Below are 23,901 nucleotides of genomic sequence, written 5' to 3'. Positions count from 1 at the left end.
TTTTAAAGAAAACCAGTTCGAAGGGAGCATAATTTGCTTTTTGGGTTAAAAGAATTTCTTAATATGAAATTCGAAGAGTATGACAATTAGATTAGACTGTGCAGAAATTGAAATCTACATGCTAATACACACTATACTCATAGTCACCAATGCTGATGTTGTTAACATTAATCATTTGAGCCAGTATTCTGTCTGAGTTTAGTCTAGTTCCTAGTTCTAGTCCTGTTTCGTATATTCTAGTTTTGCCTGATTGTCTGTTCCTGATAACCTGCCTGTCTTGGATTTCTCTCTCGTCTTGTTGTTTGGATTCTGTTCGTACCTCACCTGGATTATTGTCTGTCTGTGGATTACTCGCTTGCCTCATCATTTGGATTATGTTCGCTGTTGATCGACCTACGCCTGTTTATTGGATTACTCTTCTGTCTTGCCCTCTAAATACCTGTTTGCCATGGTCCGACCCTTGCCTGTTTTGACTATGTTTAAGAATAAAGCTTTGCAGATGGATCCGCACGTCTCTCGTCTCGTTCGTCATGTTACAAAGACTAAGGGAGGTATTCAAAAGAGTGGTAATTATAATATACAGTAATATGTAATAATAATAACTATACATGCTGGATGAGGTCAGGCTGCAGTCACATTATCTAGGAGTGTTGGTCCATCTTTGCAAAAATTAACTAAATAATTTATTTATTTATTTATTTATCTTTGTTCCTACCTTTTTTATTATTCTGATTTTTATTATTCTGGCCTCAGGAAAATTTTATTAATTTATGACTTATATTAATCAATATTATTACTAATTAAGTAATAATAATAATGAAATGTAAAACAATTTAAAATGCAATAACTCAATAATTAATAACAACAAAATAATAATTATATTTCATTGTTGAGTTTTTTTTATGTATTAATATTTAATATAATGCATGTTGGATCTTGATCTGTCAGTCCAACTCTGCAAAAATCTGCCTAGTACAATTTCAGTCTGTGTAAAGCATTTACATGACATTTTAAAATTATTGCTTTAGTTTGACTGTAGTTGAACTTTTAAACTACATATGAACATACTGAGAAAAGCTCCGTGATGCAGATAGCTGAGTAGAAACGCCTACTAGCAACCAACAGTACAGCGACCTGGAGACCTCAATGTGAGCACCCTTTGACATGGAAAAACTGTTTTATCGCTTGCCAACTTGTTGCATTTGGCCTGGCTATCGTACACAGGAATGTGCGTATCACTGAGCAGAATGTGCCTTCTTACAGTTTTCCTCATCACTGCCCACCGAGTGTCAGGACATTCTTCGGGGATTTACATCTACAAAACCACATGTTTTGTCTCAAAATTCAATCTAGAAAAGCCAATGAATATTCTGATTCCCAAAAAAATCTCCATTTTGATTCCATTGAGGAAACACACTCAGCTCTTTCCACACTCGAATGCCTGCAAACATAGGACACGCTCCCATTTGTCTTCCAAACTTGCTGTGTGGCACTTTTTGTTGAAGTTGTGCTGTTATGGGGTCTTTTTAAGCAGCCGTATTCTGGCCACGTAGAAGCGGTAATGAGGATGAATGCTGATGCGTTCTCCACACTCTTCCCTCTGAGTGTCACGCGCTCCCTGTGCAGCCCAGGCTTTGCTCGCTGCATGAAGGCTCCTTAGCCGTAGACTGCCGCTGATCCGGTAACCAGACTCCACCTGCAATCAATGCCCAGAGTACGAGCACTTCATGCAAGGCTGTGTGATCATTACCGCCCATCTGTACTGTCTGCGAACGAGCCCCTGAAGTCCTCATCTGTCAAAGTGGAGTCTATATTTCAAGATAAATTTTTGTTTTATACTGTTTTTGCTTTAGGTTCCTCTGTATACTATATGTGCTGCGTAGTAACTGATTACATGTAATCTGGATTGCATAATTATATTCCAAAAATAAAGTACTTGTCATTTGATTATATTACATTTTAAAATGTTCATAATCAGACTAGAGTTCCTTTTTTTTTAAGGAAATAATTTTTAGAGATTTTAAGGAAATACGTTCATGTTCATGGTTCTCTAGCATTGGTTAGTGTTCAAATTACATGCAAGTAAACAAATAAAATAGTCAATTTTTTTAGTAAGTGTTTTATTTTGAATGTTATTATTTTAAAATGATTTATTTTAATTAAAAATTTTAATGATTTAATTAATTGTTAGCTTTACATTAAGCTCACAACCCCCCTGCAGGTCATGAACCACATGATGAACCACAGTTTAAGAAACCTTGATGTAATATTTAATGGACTTCATGTTGTTAATAACAACAAACTGAATATATTTTCATTCTCTTTTTATTTTTATATCAATATGGTACAATATTATCCTATTTAAAGGAGACCTGTTATGCCCCTTTTTGCAATATGTAATATAAGTCTCAGGTGTCCCCAGAATGCGTCTGTGAAGTTTTAGCTCAAAATACCCACCAGATCATTTATTATATCATTTTGAAAATGCCTATTTTAAGTGGAAGCAGAAGCAGAAATAGGCTGTTTTTGTGCATGTCTCTTTAAATGCAAATGAGCTGCTGCTCCCCGCCCCCCTTTTCCAGAATAGGGCTGTGCCTTTACAGCTCGTACTCAGATACTCTTCTAAAAAAACATTTGGTTTTGATTATCATGTCTATTGTATGGAAGCCCGTTTCCGCCACTGAATAAAAAATAAAAAAAGGTTATTGCGACTTTTTATCTCACAATTCTGACTTTTTTTCTCATAATTGCATGATACAGACTCGCAATTCAGAATTGCGAATTTATATCTCACAATATGACTTTTTAACTCGCGAAAGTGCGCGTTTGTATCACGCAATTATGAGAAAAAAAGTCAGAATTGCGCGTTTGTATCACGCAATTATGAGAAAAAAAGTCAGAATTGTGAGATAAAAAGTCGCAATAACCTTTTTTTATTTTTTATTCAGTGGCGGAAACGGGCTTCCATACTATTGAGATGAAATCATGCGTTTTAAACCATATAGTTTAAACTTCTGATAATCTAAACTAAGTACTCTTTCATGTCTTATTGCACTTAAACTGTTAAATACACACAAGTTTATGTTAAAAATCAGTGAAGGTAAACCGCTGGGAAAGAAATTGCATGTTTATATTAGATCTGTGGGGCAACAGCATAATATACAGTAAATAAATCAATAAATCCACTGCTCTCTTGTCTCTTCTGAGGCTGGAACTCTAAATAGTGTTCTGTGATCATCAGTGCAGCCAAAGGCATAACAGTTAGCATGCTTTGCTCGAACTTTCGCCATGGTACTGGTACACCATTGTTGCTTGTGAAACACAATGGAGGCCCCGTGGGTGTAAACTTGCAGATTAAGGGGCGGTAATATTATAATAAGATCCCCTTTCTACGTTACGGGGGGAGCAAAATCTGAGAGGCTCGTTTTTTCACACGCTTGCAGAGAAAGGCTTACCAGAAAAAAATTTACTGGTTTGTTCTTTTTCACGTTTTCTGGGTTGGTAGATGCACTGGGGACCCGATTATAGCACTTAAACATGGAAAAAGTCTGATTTTCATGATGTCACCTTTAAATCAACATGACAGACGAGTTGGTTTACAAGTAATCTAAAAATAATCAAAAAGTAAATTATATAACCTAAAATGTAATTTAATGGATTATGTTACTAACTTCAATTTCAGTCATGTAATTTGGAATTACTAATGGACTACAATCTACCCAGCACTGTGTATACAATATATTAGTCCTTCTGAACCGTTCAGTCCCTTGTAATCTCAACCTTTCCCTCTCTTTTTCTCCTCATTAGCTTCACACTGACATGGACAGAGGTGATGGACGCACTAAGTACGTGCTGCGGGGTGAGGGGGCGGGGTCAGTGTTCGTGATTGACGAGAAGACGGGCAACATCCACGTAACCAAGCCCTTGGACCGGGAGGAGAAGGACGAATACCGGCTGATTGCCACAGCAACAGACAGTCAGACAGAGCGTGCCCTGGAGCCCTCCTCCCAGTTTATCATTAGAGTGCAGGATATCAACGACAACCCACCTGTCTTCGAGGAAGGACCCTACAGCGCCACAGTACCCGAGATGGCAAACATAGGTAGCGGAAGACAACATATGCTCATCCCCGCTAGCACGTTTTCTTGGTGAATGTCAATGATTTTTGAATAATGCAGGATTCATGCTGTCCCAAAAATCATTGGATGAAAAGCAGATGAAAATGCTCCCTATAATTTGCGCCATTTAAATGTTAATGACACTCATTCGGTGAAATAAACTCTCACGTTTATCGATTTTACATCCGTTTGAGGCAGGCTCAAAATATTACCCCTAGACAGTCATGCTTGTTTTGTTTTGCCTGAAATGGCTTTAATTAATATCAAAGGATCCTAAGCGCAAACAAGAAATATTCTGCACTGCATCTGAATACTCGAACCCTTGCTGAGGTAAACGAAACCAGAGCGCCATTCAAATCTAATATTCCGTCAGTGTGAATGTGTTATCAGTCTAAATTGTGTCGTGTTTCTTCAGTTCCACTCAGATTGAATATGAATAGATTTCTCTGAGCTGGTGCATGTTGCGTCAACCCGGCAGTCACGTCTGTTTTTTGATCTGCCTATCTGATCGTTCGTTTATAGTGACAATCTCTCTCTCTCTCTCTCTCTCTCTCGCTCTCGTTCTCCTACCGTCTTCTATTTGCCGCTTCTTAACTACCTGCGGAAGATCTGTAATCAGACGGCACCCTCCCCTCAACCCACAAGCTCTCATGGTGACACTGTCAGGCCTTTGATGTCTGAAAACAGCAACAGCTGCTCCCACAAATCCCCCCGTCCCTCTGAGCTTGTCAGCCATTGCCCCATGGGAAACGTAGTTCTCTTTCCATTGTACATATATATGTTCTTTCAAACTGCTTCGGTCCTTCGCGTGAAGCTCTTTTATTTATTTGGTTGGAAAATAGTCCATATCTGTCAGGAGCGAAAGAGAGATTCGAAACGTGAGGGAGTTGAGGGAACAGGGGAGTGTGGCCGCAAAAACAGGCATAGAGATTGAAAGAGGGAGCAAATGGGGAATTGGAGAAGGAGATGAAGAGAAATGAAGTGAGACGGACAGAGGCACGAATGAAAGAAGGTGTGTGGCTGGGGAGAAGAGAAAGTGAATACTGTATTTGTCACACTGCAGCAGGAGGGAGATAGAGGAGAGAAGGGGAGAATCTGTCAGTCTTTATACGGCTCTCTTCATGTAATGTGCTTGTCCTGTAAAAAAAACCTGTGTTCATATGTGCCATATTGATCATCTCTTATTGTCTTTTTTGCCCTCTCTTACTGTCTCTCTCTCGCTCCCTGAAACTCTTCCTCAGGGACCTCCATCATTCAGGTGACGGCTTCAGACGCAGATGATCCCACCTATGGGAACAGTGCTCGGCTGGTGTACACACTTGTTCAGGGGCAGCCGCACTTCTCAGTGGATGCTCAGACAGGTGGGTTTTTCTTTTCCCAGGAACTGTTTTATTATTAAAACGGCAGCCGTTTCACCCTGTAGCCCAAGACTGGTCACCCACTGAAGCTAAGCAGGGTTGAGCCTGGTCAGTACCTGGATGGGAGACCTCCTGGGAAACCTAGGTTGCTGCTCGTAGAGGTGCAAGTGAGGCCAGTAGGGGGTGCTCACCCTGTGGTCTGTGTGGTTCCTAGCACCCCCAGTATAGTGATGGGGACACTATACTGTCAACAAGCTCTGTCCTTCGGATGAGATGTTAAACCGAGGTCCTGACTCTCTGTGGTCATTAAAATGTCTTTCGAAAAGAGTAGAGGTGTGACCTCGGTATCCTAGCCAAATTTGCCCATTGGCCTCTGACCATCATGGCCTCCTAATCATCCCATATCTGCTGATTGGCTTCACCAATAAGCTGGTGTGTGGTGGGCGTTCTGGCGCACTGTGGTTGCCATCGGATCATCCGGGTGGATGCTGCACTATTTTTAATGAAACGTGATAGAATTGTGTCCCTCCATTGAATGCCCATTTACCCAAAACTTTTACGCTTAAAAAAAATTCATAAAAACATGGTAAACATAGTCCATATGAATTGAGTAGTTTACCATATTTTTTGGAATATAAATCAGATTTTTTTTATTAACTGAAATGTGCTGTGAATTATATTCCAAAGTGATTTATATAATGCAGTAAATATCAACCATACACAACCTGCGCAAAGCACACTGATTTGGATCCGTGCTGACTGAGAGTGGTATGTGTGCCCAATTTTATTTGTATAGGGTATTTTCCACACATTGGTAGCTTCAGTTTAATTTAAAATAGTTTCATTTAGGCTAGGTGTTTATCATGAATGCTGTTTATAGTGAATGCCACCATGACTTACAATTTTGCCCCATTAAGGTTGTTTCAAAAATGACTTTACTTGGTTACTTAGGAGACAAAATGTGTAAGTGAAAAACATGCTTGACATGAAATTTGAGACATGCGATGTGTGAAGATGAATTATCACCTGTTAAAATCAATTATCACAATTATTCTATGGTGTGTCATTTCAGTTACAACCAGTAAATTTGTCAAGTTATGCAAAAACAGTGTTAATGTTATTTAACTCTGTTTAGCAAAGCATAGAACACTTAAAACCAGCACTAACACCATAAACTAACGATCCTTTCAGAAATGTATAGTTCAGGTTTTTGACACGTGCCATGGTGCTCATGTGGCCAGTGTGAGTTTGATCTGATTCCCTCATCTTTTCACCATCATTTTGTCTCTACTGTACTGTCAATAAAAGTGTCAAAAAGGCCTCTGACTGCAAAGTCTGCAATAACAGCAATACAGTAACAGTATAGATACCAACGTGATGATATCTAAAACATTTATGAGATACTGTTTGAAGAACCGCTTCAAGTGTTTGTCTCAGTGACATGGAGAACATCACTTGAAGTTCTTGACTTGTCCATCAAGTCTGAAGGACTGGGTTTGAATCAAGTGTAGTCAGTGAAAAATACATCACAATGCTTTTGTGAAATAGAGAGCCTTCAGTTTCATGTTATACTGTCTTTAGGCCAGTCTCAGTCCCTGGTCAGCCATTAGCGCCACATTCTCTCTCTTCAAAGCCCTTATCATTTCCGTAAGTTCCCCCTTTCTCTGTCATCCCTTCATCCCTCTGGTTCTTTCCTCCTTCCTATTTTCCTGGTTCTTCCCTCCCTCTCTTCAACGCTCGTTAATCCAGAGTGACTTGGCAGAAATGTATTCATACCACTTGAGCTGCACTTCTAACAAATGCAGCAAACACTAACTCAAATCACACTTCTGAAGGCTGTGGAAAACAGAAAAATGCTTCAAAGTGAGCGCCACCGCAGGTTTGTGAACTGTTCAAGGAATAGTTAAATTCTGTCATCTTTTACTCATCTTCTTGTCATTCCAAACCTCTATGCTGTTATATTTTCAGTGGAAAACACAATCGAATGTGTTAAAGGATCTCTGTTCAGTTCTTGCCATACAATAACAATTCAGTGAGAAAACTCTAAAAAGAACACCATAAAAGCAGCATAAAAAGTAGTTCATATGACTTGTGCATCATATTCTGAGTCTTCTGAAGTCATATGATAGCTTTGCAAGAGATTTGCAAGTCATTATTCACTGATACCACTAAAACTTACATCTAGCCTGCATCTGCTTCCAAATTCAATGATGATTTTAACATTTTTAATGGATGATAAATAGTACTGTATATACAGCATTTAGTGAGTAAGTTGAAAATGGCTTTCTTCTTTAGGAACAAATTATGTTTTTCGTTTGATGGTGTGAAGCAACATTCTTGCAATGTGTTGATTTAAATGTCTGTTTCACACAAAGCTATTGTATAATACTTCATGCTATATGGGCTAGTTTTGTGATACTTTTTGGACTCTTTTTGGTGCCATTATGTACACTACTATTCAAAAGTTTAGAGTTAGTGACAAGTAATTAATACTTTTATTCAGCAAGGTGGCATTAAATTAATTACATGTGACAGTAAAAAGACATTTATATACAGTAGTAATGCTACAAAAATGTATGTTTCAAATAAATGCTGTCCTTTTTTAACTTTCTTTTCATCAAAGAATCCAGTATCACAGTTTCCAAAAAAATATTAAGCAGTGCAGATGCTTTTTCTATGTTTGATAATGATAAATGTTTCTTAAGTGGGAAATCAGCATAGTAGAATGATTTCATGTGACACTGGACTGGAGTAATGGCTGCTGAAAATTCGGGTTTGCCATCACAGGAATGTATTACATTTTAAAATATTTTAAAATAGAAAAGTTATTTTAAATTGCAATAATATTTCACATTATTTAATGTGGTTTCGATAAAATAACTGCAGCCTTGCTGAGCACAAGAGTACTTCTTTCAAAAACATAAAAAATCTCACCGACCCCAAACTTTTGAGTGGTAGTGAAACTGTATAAAGAGTCTTAAAATATCTCCACAGAATAAAATAACAGCATATGGGTTCGGAACGACGTGAGGTTGAGTAAATGATGACAGAATTTCTGGGTGAACTTTTCCTTTAAATGGCAAGCTTAAATGACACAACGGCCCGGAACTCTGTGCTCTGCCTCTGTGCCTGTCGGTGGGTCTGGTTTGTGACCCGGAGGCTTGCGAGAGGCTTTTATTCAGGGTTACAGGGGTGCTGTAGTCATTTGAAAAATCACTCCTGCTTCTTTGTGCTGTAGAGTGGAATTGGCAAAAGTGAAGTGAGCACAGTGCAGTTCTACACACAGTGGGACTGTGTGGCCAATCTCTATGTGTGAGCGTAAGAGTTGCGAGGAGAATGATGGGTATTTGTGTGTATGACAGGCTAGAAAGAATGAGGCAGAGAGAAGGAGTGAGAGAGGGAAAGATGAATTTTACTGCTTTCACGGATTCATTGTGCGAATGTTTGTCTAGAAGTCTGTGCATTGTGTCTCTGTCTATGTGGATAATGGACTTCCTTCGTGTTTTGATTCCATTTGGCCGTCTAATGAAACCTAATTAATTTTGTTGACATTTGTGGACCCCACGCTGATATGAATGAGAGGGCTTTTTCTCCTGGAGGTTTGTGAATGCTAATAAAGGATATTAACCTAATTCTGTCCTATATGCATTGCTTGGCATTCTTTTTTACTCATTAGCGGGAATTAGCATTCTGAGCCGTAGCACTCTGAAAGGTCTCTTCCAATCTACAGTGTGTATTCTTAGTTAAACTTCCTTGTGACATTTTAATAAACCTTCATCATAGACTGTTGTCCTACGGTAGGAGTTTCGCGCGGGTGACCTTGTCCGCTGGGATGCGTTTCTACAAGTTTACGGTCAGAGAACACATGGAAATGATTTGATTCAAGGAGATGATTGAATTTGTGATGTGCTTCTCTCTTTGTCGCTCTTTCTCCCTCAGGCATCCTGCGTACTGCAGTTCCAGATCTAGATAGAGAAGCGCAGGATCAGTATCTAGTGGTGCTGCAAGCTAAAGACATGGGCGGCCATCTTGGCGGCCTGTCAGGAACGACAACGGTTACTGTAAGATTGACGGATGTCAATGACAACCCTCCGCACTTCGTACAAAGTGAGTAACTTTTCACATCATGTCTATGCATATCCCTTGCAGAAGTTATAGTACCAGTTATAGTAAGTTGCCAGTTAAATTTAGGGTTTGAAATTAACACCTGCCAAATGCAGCTAAAAATCAGCTGTGGCGGATAACACTTTCAAACCACTAACCAATTTGGCGGGTTACTTTTCCTAAATTATGTTCACTCATTCATTTCTTGGGGAAGTTCATGTAAGCCAAATCTGCACAGATTTTGCGCAAATGCTGAACTAGTGAGTCATCATGATCCATGATTTAAATAGATTTAAATAAAGCCTAATTGCGCAGCATCTGAACATATCTAGCTTACTTGAACATACCCATCCTAATGGCGCTGGTTTCCTTTGCGTTGAAGCAATTGCAAAAAGTCAGAAGATGACTGAAGTCTCACACCGTGTCTACACAAAATACAATAGAACCCATTATAATCAGTGATGCTGTCTACACTGGATGCAGCGCAGCATGACAAATTCTGATTGCAAACTAATGCCTCATTCTATTTATGACGTACTGACACAAAGTACAAAATGATTTCCAATAGTTGCTTTGTTGTGTCCAGTGTGGACAGCCTCAGGCACTTTTATTTGGCTAGTAGAAGTTATGAATGGCTGGTGAGTGAAAAAGTTAATTTCAAACCCTGGTTAAATTCCCATAGTTTGTACAATAAAAGCCTCCTCTTTCATGAAAAAGACACTCATTGAAGTACATCCCATAAAACCCACTAGATAATTACTTTTCTTTTTTTAATCCATGGGTTCTCACAGGAATTTTGAGCAGTTTTTAGAATCATAGCTTTTGTTTTGGGAGTGAAATATGGTCTAAACTAACTTTTACATTTTGTGCTACAACAAATTACACAAAGGCATGTACATTTAAAAAAAAAAAAGTTTCTTGTGCACCAAATCCACATTTTAGAATGATTTCTGAAGGATCATGTGACATGAAGACTAATGAGTAATGACTGCTAAAAATACTGATGAAAAAGTGCTATTCTAAAAACACATTAGAAATTCCAGAGGAAACTGATGACAAATCATATCACACTTTCATGACAACTTTTAATAATTCATAAGAGATAGTGAAATCTTACAACATGGATATTCTTTAGATTTTTTAATTGGGTTTATTTTTTTTTAGGTGTAGAGGTTTGGTTTTATGGTTAGGTTTAGGTTTGCATTATTTGTGTGTGTATGTGTCTGTGAATTCTTCCAAACCTTGTGTGAATTCCCACAGCTTTTCATGAGACTGGATTGGCAGGTTAATATTCTAGGTTGGCCTTCAACTTATCATCATGACTTAAAAGTTTGCGTACATTTTGAGTTAATCATTCCTCATGGTCACACAGCCTGTGAGGAGCTATAAATACTATTAAAATGCAAGAAGGAACTTGCTCTAGTCTACAGATAATGGCACAGTGGTTAACCGGAAAAAATGTCTAGACCCCTGGTCTAGAGTTTAGTGCATGTGTAGCTTGTGTAGTGGACACAGTTTGAATCACTGTTCCATTTTCCCGTCCCCTCCCTACTGTTTCCATCAGTAAGAGTGGCAAAATCCCAGAACATTTGATTTATACTATTTTGTTTTCCTAAATGAGTTTGAGAATTGTGTATACAACCTGGTTGGTGCATATAAACCAGCTATTTCCAAGAATGGGAGACAGGAGAGCTAGAGTTAGAGGTTGGTTATAGAAAAGAGCCTTATCTGTCATCTGTTGAACTGTCCCTGCATAACACTATCAAACGCAGCCTCCCTCCAGTTCTGCTCAATTACATACCAGCACTTTATTAGTACGGTCAAAACAGGGCCCCTTCTCTCCCAGCATCAGCTCTGCCCTTCACATTCTTATGTTTTTTTACCGGGGTGAGCCGGGGTGAGATTATCTGAAGACGTGTGGGGAAAATATATCAAAGTCTCACCCAGGTAGACGCTCAGGTTCACTGAGCAAGGCTGGGTAAATCTCCTCGTATTTGGAAGCCGATTTAGAAATCTCTCCGAGAGTTCGCTTCAGATAAAAGCAAACAAATTACAGGCGTTTTGGGAGCTGTTTTGACCATTGCAATTACGTTTGAAGAATGTTGCGGGGAGCGCCGAGGCTGATGCATCCCTCAGTATAATAGATGCAGACTCAGGTGCAGGGGGAGTTGAGCTGGTTTATGTAGTTTTAACAGCCTTGGCTGCCGTGTTGGGCATTCGAGAGGAGCAGAGCAGTGCACTGTGCCCATGATGGATGGCTGGGTAGATTGTTTGACGGATGACTACATAGGTACACCTGTTAAGATCAGTGTCTTTTTTATGAGGCGACGAGATAAGAAGCAACGATACTGAGAAGGTTTCATCATAAATATTACTAATTTATTTCCCTGGAGTGTCTGCTGGTTACAGATGAAGAGCGAAAGTACAAAAGAGAAGGAGAAGGGAGACGAGAAGATTGAGGGAAGACGAAAAAAAGCTAAGATAGCAAAAGAAGCAAGGGAGTTTAAGAATAGAGGAACTAAATGATAATCACCGTAATTTGTCCACAGACAGAAAGCAAAGAAAAAAAAAGGCTGACAGGGAGACGGAGATGGGAAGGAGACTAGGAGAGGAGGGGTGATGGTGACACAAGAAAAGGGACAGCTTAACTCTGCCCTGAGAATGGAATCAATTTTATTTATGGGATTGTGTGTCTTCTTGTATGTGTGTGTGTGTCTGTTCTCCCACTCACACCTTTTAAATTCATCTGTTACATCCTGTCTACACTGGAAGCCTTGAAGCTGCACTTCAACAGTGTTCAGTACTAATCAGCTGTGAGCTTAATTTAAGCAACAGTGAAGTCATTAAACAGTTGAATTAGTTATTGTATCACATTATTGATTTGTTTTGTTTGTATTTGGCAATCTAACTGACCCTAAACTTTTAAACGGTATGGTGTAGATAAAGAATAAAGCTACACCACTGTTTAAAGGTTTGGGGTCAGTAAGAGATTTTGTTGTTGAAGAAGAAATAATCAACTTTATTATTATTTTTATTTAAATGTGATGCATTAAACTGATAGTAAAGACATTTATATTGTAACTGTATAATTATTGTAATTATATTTCAGGATATTACTGTTTTACTGTATTTTTGATCAAATAAATGCATCCTTGGTGCATTAGAGACTTCTTGAAAACATTTAAAACAATCTTACATACCATAAACCTTTTGATGGTAGTATATATTTAAAAACAAAAGGTGATTTAAATCTGGCCCTTTTTTAAATTAAAAAATCATTGTGTTGTCATTCAAGTTGTCATTGATCACAAGTAATGATCAGAAGTTATTTAAATTATCAAATTATATTCATAGACTAAAACATCATTTTATTTCAGGCAGACAGGGAAAATGAAGTGACTGGAGCATCTGTGCAGTATAGTCAACTTCATTTATTATAATGGGAATTATTTCATTTTGATGCGTCACCGTATGCCCTGCATAACATGAATGAATGTTCACTAAAAGGCTGTTAACACTGACAGTGATTTAATGCAGAATCAACATAACAGAAGTATAATATTTTAATTAATATTTTCAAATAATTGATTTTATTTGTATTAAAGATGTACAGTTTATTCTGATCACTCTTTTGCATGCATTGGCTCTGGAATTGGCACAATTGTCCAATTATGGGGTGGAACGATTAAAGGAATCATGACTGATTTAATGAGATATTAAAGTGATGGAAAAAGTTATTGTGTTGTTGTTTTGTAAAAAATTTGTTTTCTGTTTGTAGTCTGTTTACACACATTAAACTTGTGAGTTTAATATTATATATTTTTTATTTTCAGATTAGAACAGGAAAAATTGGATTAGAGTAGCCCTGCATTGCATCAAAAGGGCGTTCTTCAACTTGCGGGGCGATGCAACCGACGCTGCCATTGATTATAATGGGAGCGATTATGTTTTGCCGCTCGTGTCCAGTGTAGACACTGTGTTATTCCATCTGTCTGTTCTCATATGTCTTCCCTCTCTCTCTCTCTCCATCTCTCACACATGCCATTTACACACTCACCGACCGGCTCATGAGAGGAAACTCGCGTGCGTGCTCACAGGAATACACATCAGCTTCTGTGTCGCACGCACATAAACATTCATGTCACATACCCACCGTGTTCGACAGTTCATCAGGCTGAGGGAGGAGAGAGGACGGCTGGAGATGGTGAAACTCGGAGGTGACAGGCTTTGTCATCAATCCCTAAGGGCTAATTTTCATTCAGCATCCTTCCCTCTCACTCTTTGGCTTTCTAAGCGTCTCCTTGATATGTGAATTTCTTTTCTCGACCCTCTCCAGCCCTCCTCACCTTTCTGCCCTCAGCTGGCGTTGCTTTTAAAGGCTCTGCAGTGGTCAGCGGTGCAGACCGATGATAAAATACTGTTCATCAAAACACTAACTGTGTGCTCTCAGCGGATCATAAAGCCCATTTATTTACACTCTCATCAAAGCATAAAGCTCATTTAGCCTTCTAGCTATGCATTATGGAATCATGCAGTGTCAAGTTCAACAGGCGATTAGAACTGGTGCATATATTCTCTCGGGTATAATGGCAATAAAACGCCACAGTCTGGATGTAACTAAGATGCACCCTGTAAACTCATCTCAGCCTCTGCTGGAACCCATTTTAAAAGTAAAGGAAGCGTAAAATGTAAAGAATTAGTTGCTTGGCGTCTCAGCAATGTGTCTGATGTTGAAAGCAAGAGGTTTTTTGCGCATCCCTTGTGACTTTTCCCAATCAATTCACATGTGTCGGAGTGCTTTAAGCGTTTTCTCTCTTGGTAGTCAGACATGGGCTTTCGGGGTCCTGAACACTCAATTAAAATGAAAGTACCTTCACAATTAATTCTATTCAGTGTGGCCTCCCAACAGCAGCGAGAATCTCCGGCTATTTGTATTCGCAGGCCTCATCCAATCCCGTAAGGTTATGTATCTGTGTTTTCACCACGCATGAAGCGATAAAGACGCGGAATGCGTGTCTGAATCCGTAAAGATGCGTCCCTGGGGTGACTTCTCCGAGCGTGAAGGAGGGATGAAGGAAGGAAGGGATGAGAAGAGCACTAACAGCCTCATCTTGGCCGTACCAGCCCGCTGTAATCACACAGACTCGTTTTCATCTCACGCTGCGCTCAGAAACACAGAAGATGTGCTTTCTTGGTACGCCGACAATCTCACGGCTTCTTATCTGTGACGCGTGGCCTGGTCTTTGTCCATTTCCTCCAGTCAGTTTGCCGGAGAGGTGCTCAGCCATGTGTTCTGATCGGATAATTTGTTGACTGATTCGGCTGATTGGGTTTGGTATGAATAAGGCAAGCAGGCAAAGCGCTTCTGACTCGCTGGCTGCCTGTGGGGTCTCCTAGGGGGGCTATAGATAGCAGTGGGGCATGAAAACGTCTCTGAAATCGCTCCGTCGTATCACATCGCCCAATTAGAGCTGGGATTGGATGGTCCCCGGTTCCACATGAGGCACTGGTAGCACTGCGGTCATTTGTGGTGATGACTGCATCTTTGTGGCTCCCGCATACACTTTACGTGCAGGTCTGAGTAGAGGATATTCGAGGTGAAACGTCAAAGACATCCACGAGTCACTGTACGCCGTTTGAATGTCATTAATGAGAGGAAAATATAGTAGAGTAGCACTGCAAATCCTTTTTGAGGTTTCAATCACTAGCAATACGACAGATCAAAAAGACCTGCTGACTATCTAGTCTTTTCTCAAGAGGCCAAATTATCTGTGAAAGAACCTTTGCTTTTTTTTTGTGCAATGCTAAGCTTTCTACATCAGTAGTTCTCAGCTGGTTTTGCTACAGGACGCTGATTTTTAAGTTTAGTTTGGGTTAGGCTGCTAGGAGGCCTGCTAAAAAAAGTTTAGAGAAAAAGTTTAAACAGTTAACAGTTTAAAAAGAAAAGATAAATAAATATAAATACAAACGTAATGAATTTGACATTATTACATAGTTTCATTATGTTTTCTAAGGACTAGTCAGAAATCACAAAAAAAATTTTTTGACACTTTAATGCCAGGTATGAATATAAATTTGAATAGAATATTTTAATTTTTGTGTGTTTGTGTATTTTCTGTATTTTTATTTTTCATTTAATATTTATAATCATTTCATGTTTATACTAATTAAATATTTTTACAGTATAATGTATCTTTACAAAGGAAAATATACAGTAAATCCCTTTATATTTTGCTTCCAAGAGAATCATAATTGGGTTCCATGGCATTTTAAACCCTGTTTTAGTTTAGTTTAGTTTAGTTTAGTTTAGTTTAGTTTAGTTTTGAGGAAGAGCATCATGTCTGCAACATCTCATGTCATGCAGCTGGCAAAATATTTTTTATGTCTTAACAAAAGGATATAAGAAGCATTTTTAAAAGCTGATAAGCCTATTCATTTTGCTGTCTTGATTATGCATGTTTATGTGGTGATTTGCATTTTATTATGTGCATTTATCATTGTTCTTTTGCTAGGAAATCCAGCATTATAGAAATTCCAACACTTTTGAACCTGAAACAAGGGTGACAAAACTCTGTTATTCTCTGACTTCGGAGCAGGTGGACAGCGATACAAGCTGTAGGGAAACTTTTTTGTTGAGCGTTGGTCCATTGTGTGAGTTTTGAGGAATAATCCAGAGCCAAACGTCAGCGATGGAATCAATCAGGAGGTTTGCCGTTGTTCTATCGGTGGCAGTGAGAGTGGAGTGCGGGAAAAATGGTCAACGATTTTGCTTTTCTTGTCATCTACCCTGGCAGTGTGCCTTCACGCAGAATAATAGGAGTTAGAGCCATTCTTCTTGTATGGAGGCAGAGAACGAGCGATGTGGAGGGGGTAGGTAAGAGGGAAGTGATTTCCATGCTAATGGGAATGTTCCCGGCAGGGCTTTCTGTCTGCGCCTATGTCTCTATGATGAATGCAGCCGTCGGACTGCCAGCGCGACGGGGGTCTCGCACCAAACCGCGAACTCGCAACTTCTTCTCTCACGCACGACGAAAAAAAGAAAGTGAAGTGGGCGCTCACATAGAACTGAAAGACGGACTCTAAGCTCCGGCTGCATAAACTAGCCAATTCATGGTTTATTTCTTTGAAGTTTTGCCATTCACTTTCTGGACACTGGCCTGTGCATTGACATCTTTTATTATTTAACATGCCATATACAGGTGCATCTCAATAAATTAGAATGTCGTGGAAAAGCACTAAAAATGTTTTTTTTATTGGTCTTATGGAGTATTCTAATTTGTTGAGATAGTGAGTTGGTGGGTTTTTGTTAAATGTGAGCCAAAATCATCACAATTAAAAGAACCAAAGACTTAAACTACTTCAGTCTGTGTGGATTGAATTTATTTAATACACAAGCTTCACAATTTGAGTTGAATTACTGAAATAAAGGAACTTTTCCACGACATTCTAATTTATTGAGATGCACCTGTATACTGTACATGATGGTGAGTAATTGGAGAGTGAAGTATTTGAAGAAACGGTGCTCTGGGCAAGGTCTATTTTAGATTACGGGCACGTTGAATCACAGGACGGATTTAGTTATACGGCACAGTGTGCCAGGGCTCTTTGAGGGCATTGTTGATGGAGGTCAGCATACGGTGATCTAATTCCAGCAGTTAGCACGGAAGCATTGCAGCAAGGAGTGAGCGTTAGTCCAACCTGGGCGATTTAAATGCTGCCTTGGCCACGTCAGATGACCTGAGGTGTTCAGGGAGAGCCAGACGCAGCCTGACAATATACACCAGGAGGCCTGGACACAATCGTCGCTGTTATTAAAGTGGAATTGCGGAGGGAAGGATTTGATATTAAAGTCATTTTGAGCTGAGGGTGTGGATGTGTTTTGATTACCCCACAGCCCCAGTGGTCTTTGAGAGAGAAATAGAGTGAGAGTCCTCTGGAGGTATTAACACCCCGAAGCAAGCACACAACACTGATTTCACCACCTGTATTTCTCCTCAGAAACAGTGCAGTCTTGACATAAACACAATCTCTGTCCCTTCTCCTTCTCATTTTCTGTTCACCTCCCCCCCACACATTCTCTTTCTCAAGCAATATCGGTCACCATTCCCAGCCTGTTTTCTCATTTTCTGTCCTTTTTCTCTTCTCCTCAAAAACTTGTTGGCCACGTATATAGAAGTCTGACAAGACTTTATGTGAATAAATATTAAAACCTACCGAGGTTTGAAATTAACCAGGCCTTGGTGCAAAAGTGCAAAGCGCTTGGTGCAAAAAAAAAAAAAAAATGATAATAATATTTTATATATTATATTATATTATATACTTTGGGGTCAGGAAGGATTTTTAATGTTTTTGCTGAAATGTACTGTACAGTACAGTAAAACAATTTAACAGAACCATTTTCTATTTAAATTAATTTTAATATGTGTTTTTTTCCCATTTGAATGTTTTTGTATTCCTGTGATTGAATCTATCAATCCTTTATTTGATTAAATGCATTCTTAAAATAAGTCTTTAGTGTCACATGATCCTTCAGAAATCATTCTAATATGCTGATTTAGTGCTCAAGTAACATTTCTTACTCTTATCAATGTTAAAAATAGTTGTGCCAATGAATGTTTTTGTGGAAACCATGCCACATTTTATTTTCAGGATGTTTTAATGAATAGGAAGTCCAAACATGTAACATTTATTTAAAGCTGCAGTCTGTAACTTTTGGCGCTCTAGCGGTTAATAAACAGAACTGCGTGCGTCTTCCGGAAGAACATTGTAGCCGGAGCTACTTCTTTTCTTGTATATGTCTATGACGATTCATGCAGGTACTGGGCTACTCTGCAGCGGTTCCACCAGTACCAGTCTGGAATAGTCTGAATATAAAAACTTATTATAGATGTACCATTTGGTTCAACCTGTTTGATTTTGTTCAATATAATATTGGCAGGATACATATTATCACCTGTCAATTAATAGTGCCACCGTGTTTTTCTGAATAAGATGTTGTTTTTAAGCAATTTGCTTTCTCTGACAACCATGTTTAGCTGTAGTGTGACTGTAGCTTATAGCCTATGAGAACTAAAACGTGTTTCAGGGTTATAGCAGGCGAAGTTTAGACAAAGCCTCTCTCTTACCCTGTGATTTTAGAGCCATCCAGTGTTAATTAAGTTGATCTAGACCATTCTGGCCCAGTCTGGTGCATGCTGTGTAAATGGAGGTTTCAAGCCAAGTCATCCTAATTTATTGCAAATTAAACTCCCTGGCAGAATGGCAGAAAATAGTGATGCAAATAATATTGGACGAGTTCGATAATAGAAATAATTCCAATAATTGCCTTCTCTAATTAAGCTCCACATCCTCGAAGAGCGTAATTAAAATAGTAGTAGTTAATATTAGCCTCCTTTTAATCCTTTTCATTTTCTTTGCCTACTTATTTTTGCTGTTTATTAATATTTCATCTAAAGTTCAACGCTTTCTGCTTCAATTGACGGCATAATCATTGCCCACAGACACGTCTCCTGCCCCCCTTTGTACCTCAACTTTCTCCATCTTGCGCAACAGCACATACTCATGGAAGTCAGATGCACATCCACACACAAGCGTTTGGCCTCACATTATCTCTCTCGTGTCCGTCTTCACCTTTTCTCGATCTTTAATTCACCTCGCCTGACTTCTCTTTCCTTCCCGTTAGCTTTTGCACCCCTGCGTTTTCAGTCCTTTCATTCTGAGGAGCGGGATAACTGCCCATCTCCCACGCATCTCTCTCTTTGAGTCCTCACTCACTGCCGCCACACCAATTTCTTAATCTCTGCCTCTCCTTCTCACTTTCGGTGTTTCTCCAGTTAGTCTTTTGATGTATTCATATACAGTTAGCTAACTCCCCCTGTGCTGAATCCTTGCTGTGCTGAATCTATCCTTTTGGCACGAGTGAGTGGTGTTAACCCTCTTTCAATCCCATGATGCTGTGCGCATATTCGCATGATGTGAGCTAAAGCACTTCTACAATGCATTAAGCCTCACAGCAGGACCTGGATGCCAATATCATGTAAAAAAAACCCTGCATAATCATATCAACTCAGTGGGTCTTTATTAATTGTTTTGCTCTTTTGATGAATAGTGCATTATATTCTATTTTTTCAGGTCTTCTTCCTTCTTCATAGGTTAGTAGTATGACAGTTCTTTATTTCATCAGAATGTATGGCTTCTTTTGAATGGCTAATTTTGCATTTCTTTTCCACAGTTTACAGATCTCTTTTAAGAACTATATATATATATATATATATATATATACAGTATATATATTATTTTATAACATTACATTTTATTTTTATCTTTTATTTTAATGTTTATTTTAAGGCTGGGATACAATACCCTAATTAAACCTATTCAGATTTTAAAAGTTGTGTAGTATATTCCAGCCTTAAGATAAGTCTATAAATAATTTTGTATCTCTTGGCTGATATTTGACATTTAAAAAAATGTGAACTTTGTGTTTGGCTGCAAACATGTATTTTGGCATCTATAGTACTTTTTGTCAAGATCAAATAGTTTTCTCAAATGTATTAACTTTGAATAAATTATTTTCAAATAATTTAGTAAATGGCATGTAAAATACGTTTTATAATTTTTTTTTTTTTAATCAAGTTTATCAAATAGTTTTTCAAATTGATTTATGTTTAAATTAATTATTAAAATTAAAATAAGTAAATATTATGTAAAGAAAATTTAAAAAATATTTTTTTTATAAAATAATCTTATTGCATTAATATTATGCATGTTATTTACTTTAAATTAAATTGTGTGATATATTTCTTCTTTATATCGGCCATCAGTTATACTAATACTATGCAGCTGCCCACTGTTAATCAGTTCCCCTTCGGGAACTCGAGCTGATGACGTCACCCGCCGCTGACGTCTCGCCCATCGTTCGACTGATTACACATATGATTCAGAGCTTGGTATCGCTGAAGGCGTTCCCCTAGCGTTTTCCGATGCAGCGTCTCGTTCCCTCGGGGAACCATGGTTACATACGTAACCTGGGATGTTCTCTTGGTCTCTCATTGCTACTCTACGTCAGGATTCAGATTGTGTTGTTAAAACATTTACCAGCAGAGGCTAACTAGTTGATTCACAAGTCGCTAAAGAGACAGGGCATGAGAAGTAGGGTTGCTCCCTGACAATTCTCTCTCTCCACATCCTTCATTTTACACCCTGCCTCCATAAGTGCCACGGTGATGGACGTCCTAAAAGGATGCAGATTTTATTCTATCTAATTTTCAACCAGCGCTTGAGCTTTAGCCAGCTAGACACTTTTTTAATGACTCTCCCATCTCAGAGGTCTCATTTCTACAGTAACATAAAGCCTCATCCATGGATAATGCCTCTTATTTTCTCTTTTCCTTCTTATACTCTCTCTTATTTTCTTTTTTTCTTTTTTTTGTCTCCCGACTGTTCTCTCTTATAGCATTGCCTTTCCATTTCTATTCGACTCTGTTTATAATCGCTACATCTTTGAATCAAGCTGTTCTCCCCTCATTTACAAACAATACAGCCCTCTCTATCTATTCATTCATCGAGAACTCTTTGTACCATTTAAATGCATTTCTTTTCAAAATCCATATTTTGCTTGCCCACATGCAGTCTTGCCCACACTGAGTCTCACTCATCTCGCTCGGTGGACCTGAGGTAATTGTGCTCCATGTTATTTACCGAGCTGAACCTGTATTCATCCACAGACCTGCTAATTAACTCCATCTGCCTATCACTGAAAGGCTCTAAATACTCTGCTCTTAATCTCCCATTGGGCGCTGACTCATACCGGCCAATCCCTACGCCTTCCGTAAGAAGCCTAGCCCCATTAGAGTGGCTTTTAATGAATTAAAAGAATAAAACAAGCAGGCTTTCTCATTGCAAAGGTGAGGCAGAGAGTAAAGGTGGTGCTTTAAAGGGAGTCCATGCAAGCTCTGTGGTACCACTTCGTTTGTCCCTTCAGAACACAATTACAGTGACCCAGTGGGGAGTGCTATATCTCTAAGTCACAGAACATTGATCTTGTCTCTTCATGCTGTTTGATTGGCCGGCTAAAGCTGCTTCGGAAAAAGATGATCATCCCTTCGCTTTCCCGCTCTTCTTCGGTCCTGATTCGTGATTTATGAGGTGACGGGTAGCTGACATTGTGTGTGTGCGTGTCTGAAATGAGTTTGCTCAGTCTTAAGTCATGGAAAATGACAAATGATTTTGTGGCTAGATGTTGGAGAGGATAGCTTCAGATCAGAGGCATCATGTCCTTTCAAACTGTAACTAAAAGATACGAATAGATACACCATTATGTTGTGTGATTATTGTATCTAAAATGATGTTTGTCTTAAAGGATTTTGCAGAAATCAAACATTTACATGTCAGTCCAATCAAGTCAAAAGACTATTCTCTGAATGAATTATTCAGTCACTTTTTTAAAATAGAAATGTGTTAAATATTTTTCTGTTGCAGTTCATGTTGATTTTAACCATGCACATATGTTTTATATTAATGTTTGAAATTTTATTTGTATCATAGTTGTAACAAAGTTCGTAGATCGGGAAGAAGGAGGCGGGAACCGGCGAACATTTAAACAAAACTTTAATAAAATAAACAAACACAAAATAGCGCGACAGCCCCTCGCGGACGACTGTCGTGCACAAACAAAACCAAAACACAAAATAAACTCCAGGCCTGGTCCTCTCTCGTCCGACACTGTCGTCACTCCTCCCTTTTATCCTTCCGGAGCTCCTCCGTGAGACTCGAGACCGGTGAGTGGTGCAGGTGTTGCTCATTATCAATTACTCCACCGGCCTCGCTCCGTTCCCACGGCTCTCGGCCCCGCCCCACTCGTCACAATAGTGTTTATACCCAAATGGTTAAAACTGGTTAAAAATATGAAAATTTATAGTGGCTAGTTTTAGCTAAGCTTAACTTAAAAGTGCCTAATTTTGTATTATATACACATATTTTGTATTATACAGAAATGAATGCTTTTATTTAATGATTTTGTTTTTATTTAGCAAGGGTGCAAGGGTGCAAGGGCATTGAATTCATCAAAAGTGACAGTAAGGACCTTTACAACGTTACAAAAAATTATATTTCAAATAATTCCTATTCTTTTGAACTTTCAATTCAACAAAGGATCCTAAAATATATAGTTTCAACAAAAATATTAGGCATCACAACTGTTTTCAACATTGATAAGACATGCTTCTTAAACACCAAATCAGCATATAAAATGATTTCTGAAGAATGATGTGACACTGAAGAATTGAGTCATTTCTGCTGAAAATGCATCTTTGCCATCACAGGAATAACTTAAAATGTAAATTAAAAATACAACATAAAAAAACCCCAATAAAAACAGATATTTTTTACTTTTGAATATATACAAGTTTGAAAAAGAACACTTTTCTGTTTTTAATGTTTTTTAAAATGTAATTTATTCCTGTTCAGTGGGCATCTCGTCTTTTACTGAAGTGCGTGACCTTGAGCATGCTGTAATGTGTGTGTCTGTGTTTGACTTCCTGTTGTGCCAAATCCTTAAATCCCAATGCCAACAGCTCTCCTCGATTTTGCCTCAAGTGCGCCGAATCGCAAGCAACATCTTCTAAGTGGAAGTGCGTGCATTTGCTTGACAGAAGTGACAGAGCGTTTTAAAGTCCGAGCAATGACACGGTGGCCACTCTGAAGTTGAATCCTCAAACACTTGTTGTGCTAGAGACTTTTTCCCCATCAGCCACCTCTTCCTCATCAAAGAACAGCAGGACATCGACTACGTGCCAGTCTGAACTGAAATTCAAAGTCTTTCAGATGCAGAACCGATGCACTCTACTGAGGGAGTGATTTGAAAGGCTGGTGTTATATTTCTGCAAATTTGGGTGCAGTTTGTTGATATAGGGAGATGGTGATGAGCTTTGACTTTCATCTCAGGCTGTTGTTTTGTTGTGTCACAGATTCAAGGTGTCAAATGGAGATGTACTGTGTAATGTCCCTGGTTGTGACGTGTGGAACAAATGATCACTATATATACAACTCTGATGGAGGCAGATATGTTTTGGACCATTACTCTTTATCCTTCGTTCCTTCTGACCTTTCTTAGTTTATATATGTCACAATAAAATCCTACTATTGTTTACTAATATGTTCTGCCTTTGCCTTTGAAATGTTACCATTTGTCTGCGGCATTCTTTTACATTTACTCAGTTTGTGTCATGTCATATTCATTGATTTTAGTCAGTTTTACTGTGACTAAACTGGCATCTAATTTTAGGTGATGAAATTAACGTTTTAGTTGACAATAAAGTGAA

At 38.7% G+C, this 23,901-nt stretch overlaps 1 protein-coding gene across 1 annotated transcript in view; it reads left to right on the top strand.

Moving 5' to 3' along the window:
* LOC107738201 (cadherin-2-like) overlaps positions 1-23,901 on the top strand; it is a gene marked incomplete at its 3' end in the record, with an annotated part of 153,257 nt that overhangs the window by 96,214 nt on the left and 33,142 nt on the right. Inside the window, exons 3-5 of the mRNA XM_016549937.1 lie at positions 3,808-4,102; positions 5,360-5,479; positions 9,416-9,583. Coding sequence (XP_016405423.1) covers positions 3,808-4,102; positions 5,360-5,479; positions 9,416-9,583 — 583 coding nt within the window. The remainder of the gene's footprint in view (positions 1-3,807; positions 4,103-5,359; positions 5,480-9,415; positions 9,584-23,901) is intronic.

This window comes from Sinocyclocheilus rhinocerous, unplaced genomic scaffold (assembly GCF_001515625.1).
Source record: "Sinocyclocheilus rhinocerous isolate Xijiao unplaced genomic scaffold, SAMN03320098_v1.1 scaffold254, whole genome shotgun sequence".
Lineage (NCBI taxonomy): Eukaryota > Metazoa > Chordata > Actinopteri > Cypriniformes > Cyprinidae > Sinocyclocheilus > Sinocyclocheilus rhinocerous.
The sequence above is the reverse complement of the archived record's forward strand: the minus strand, read 5'-3'. Positions and strand labels throughout refer to the sequence as shown.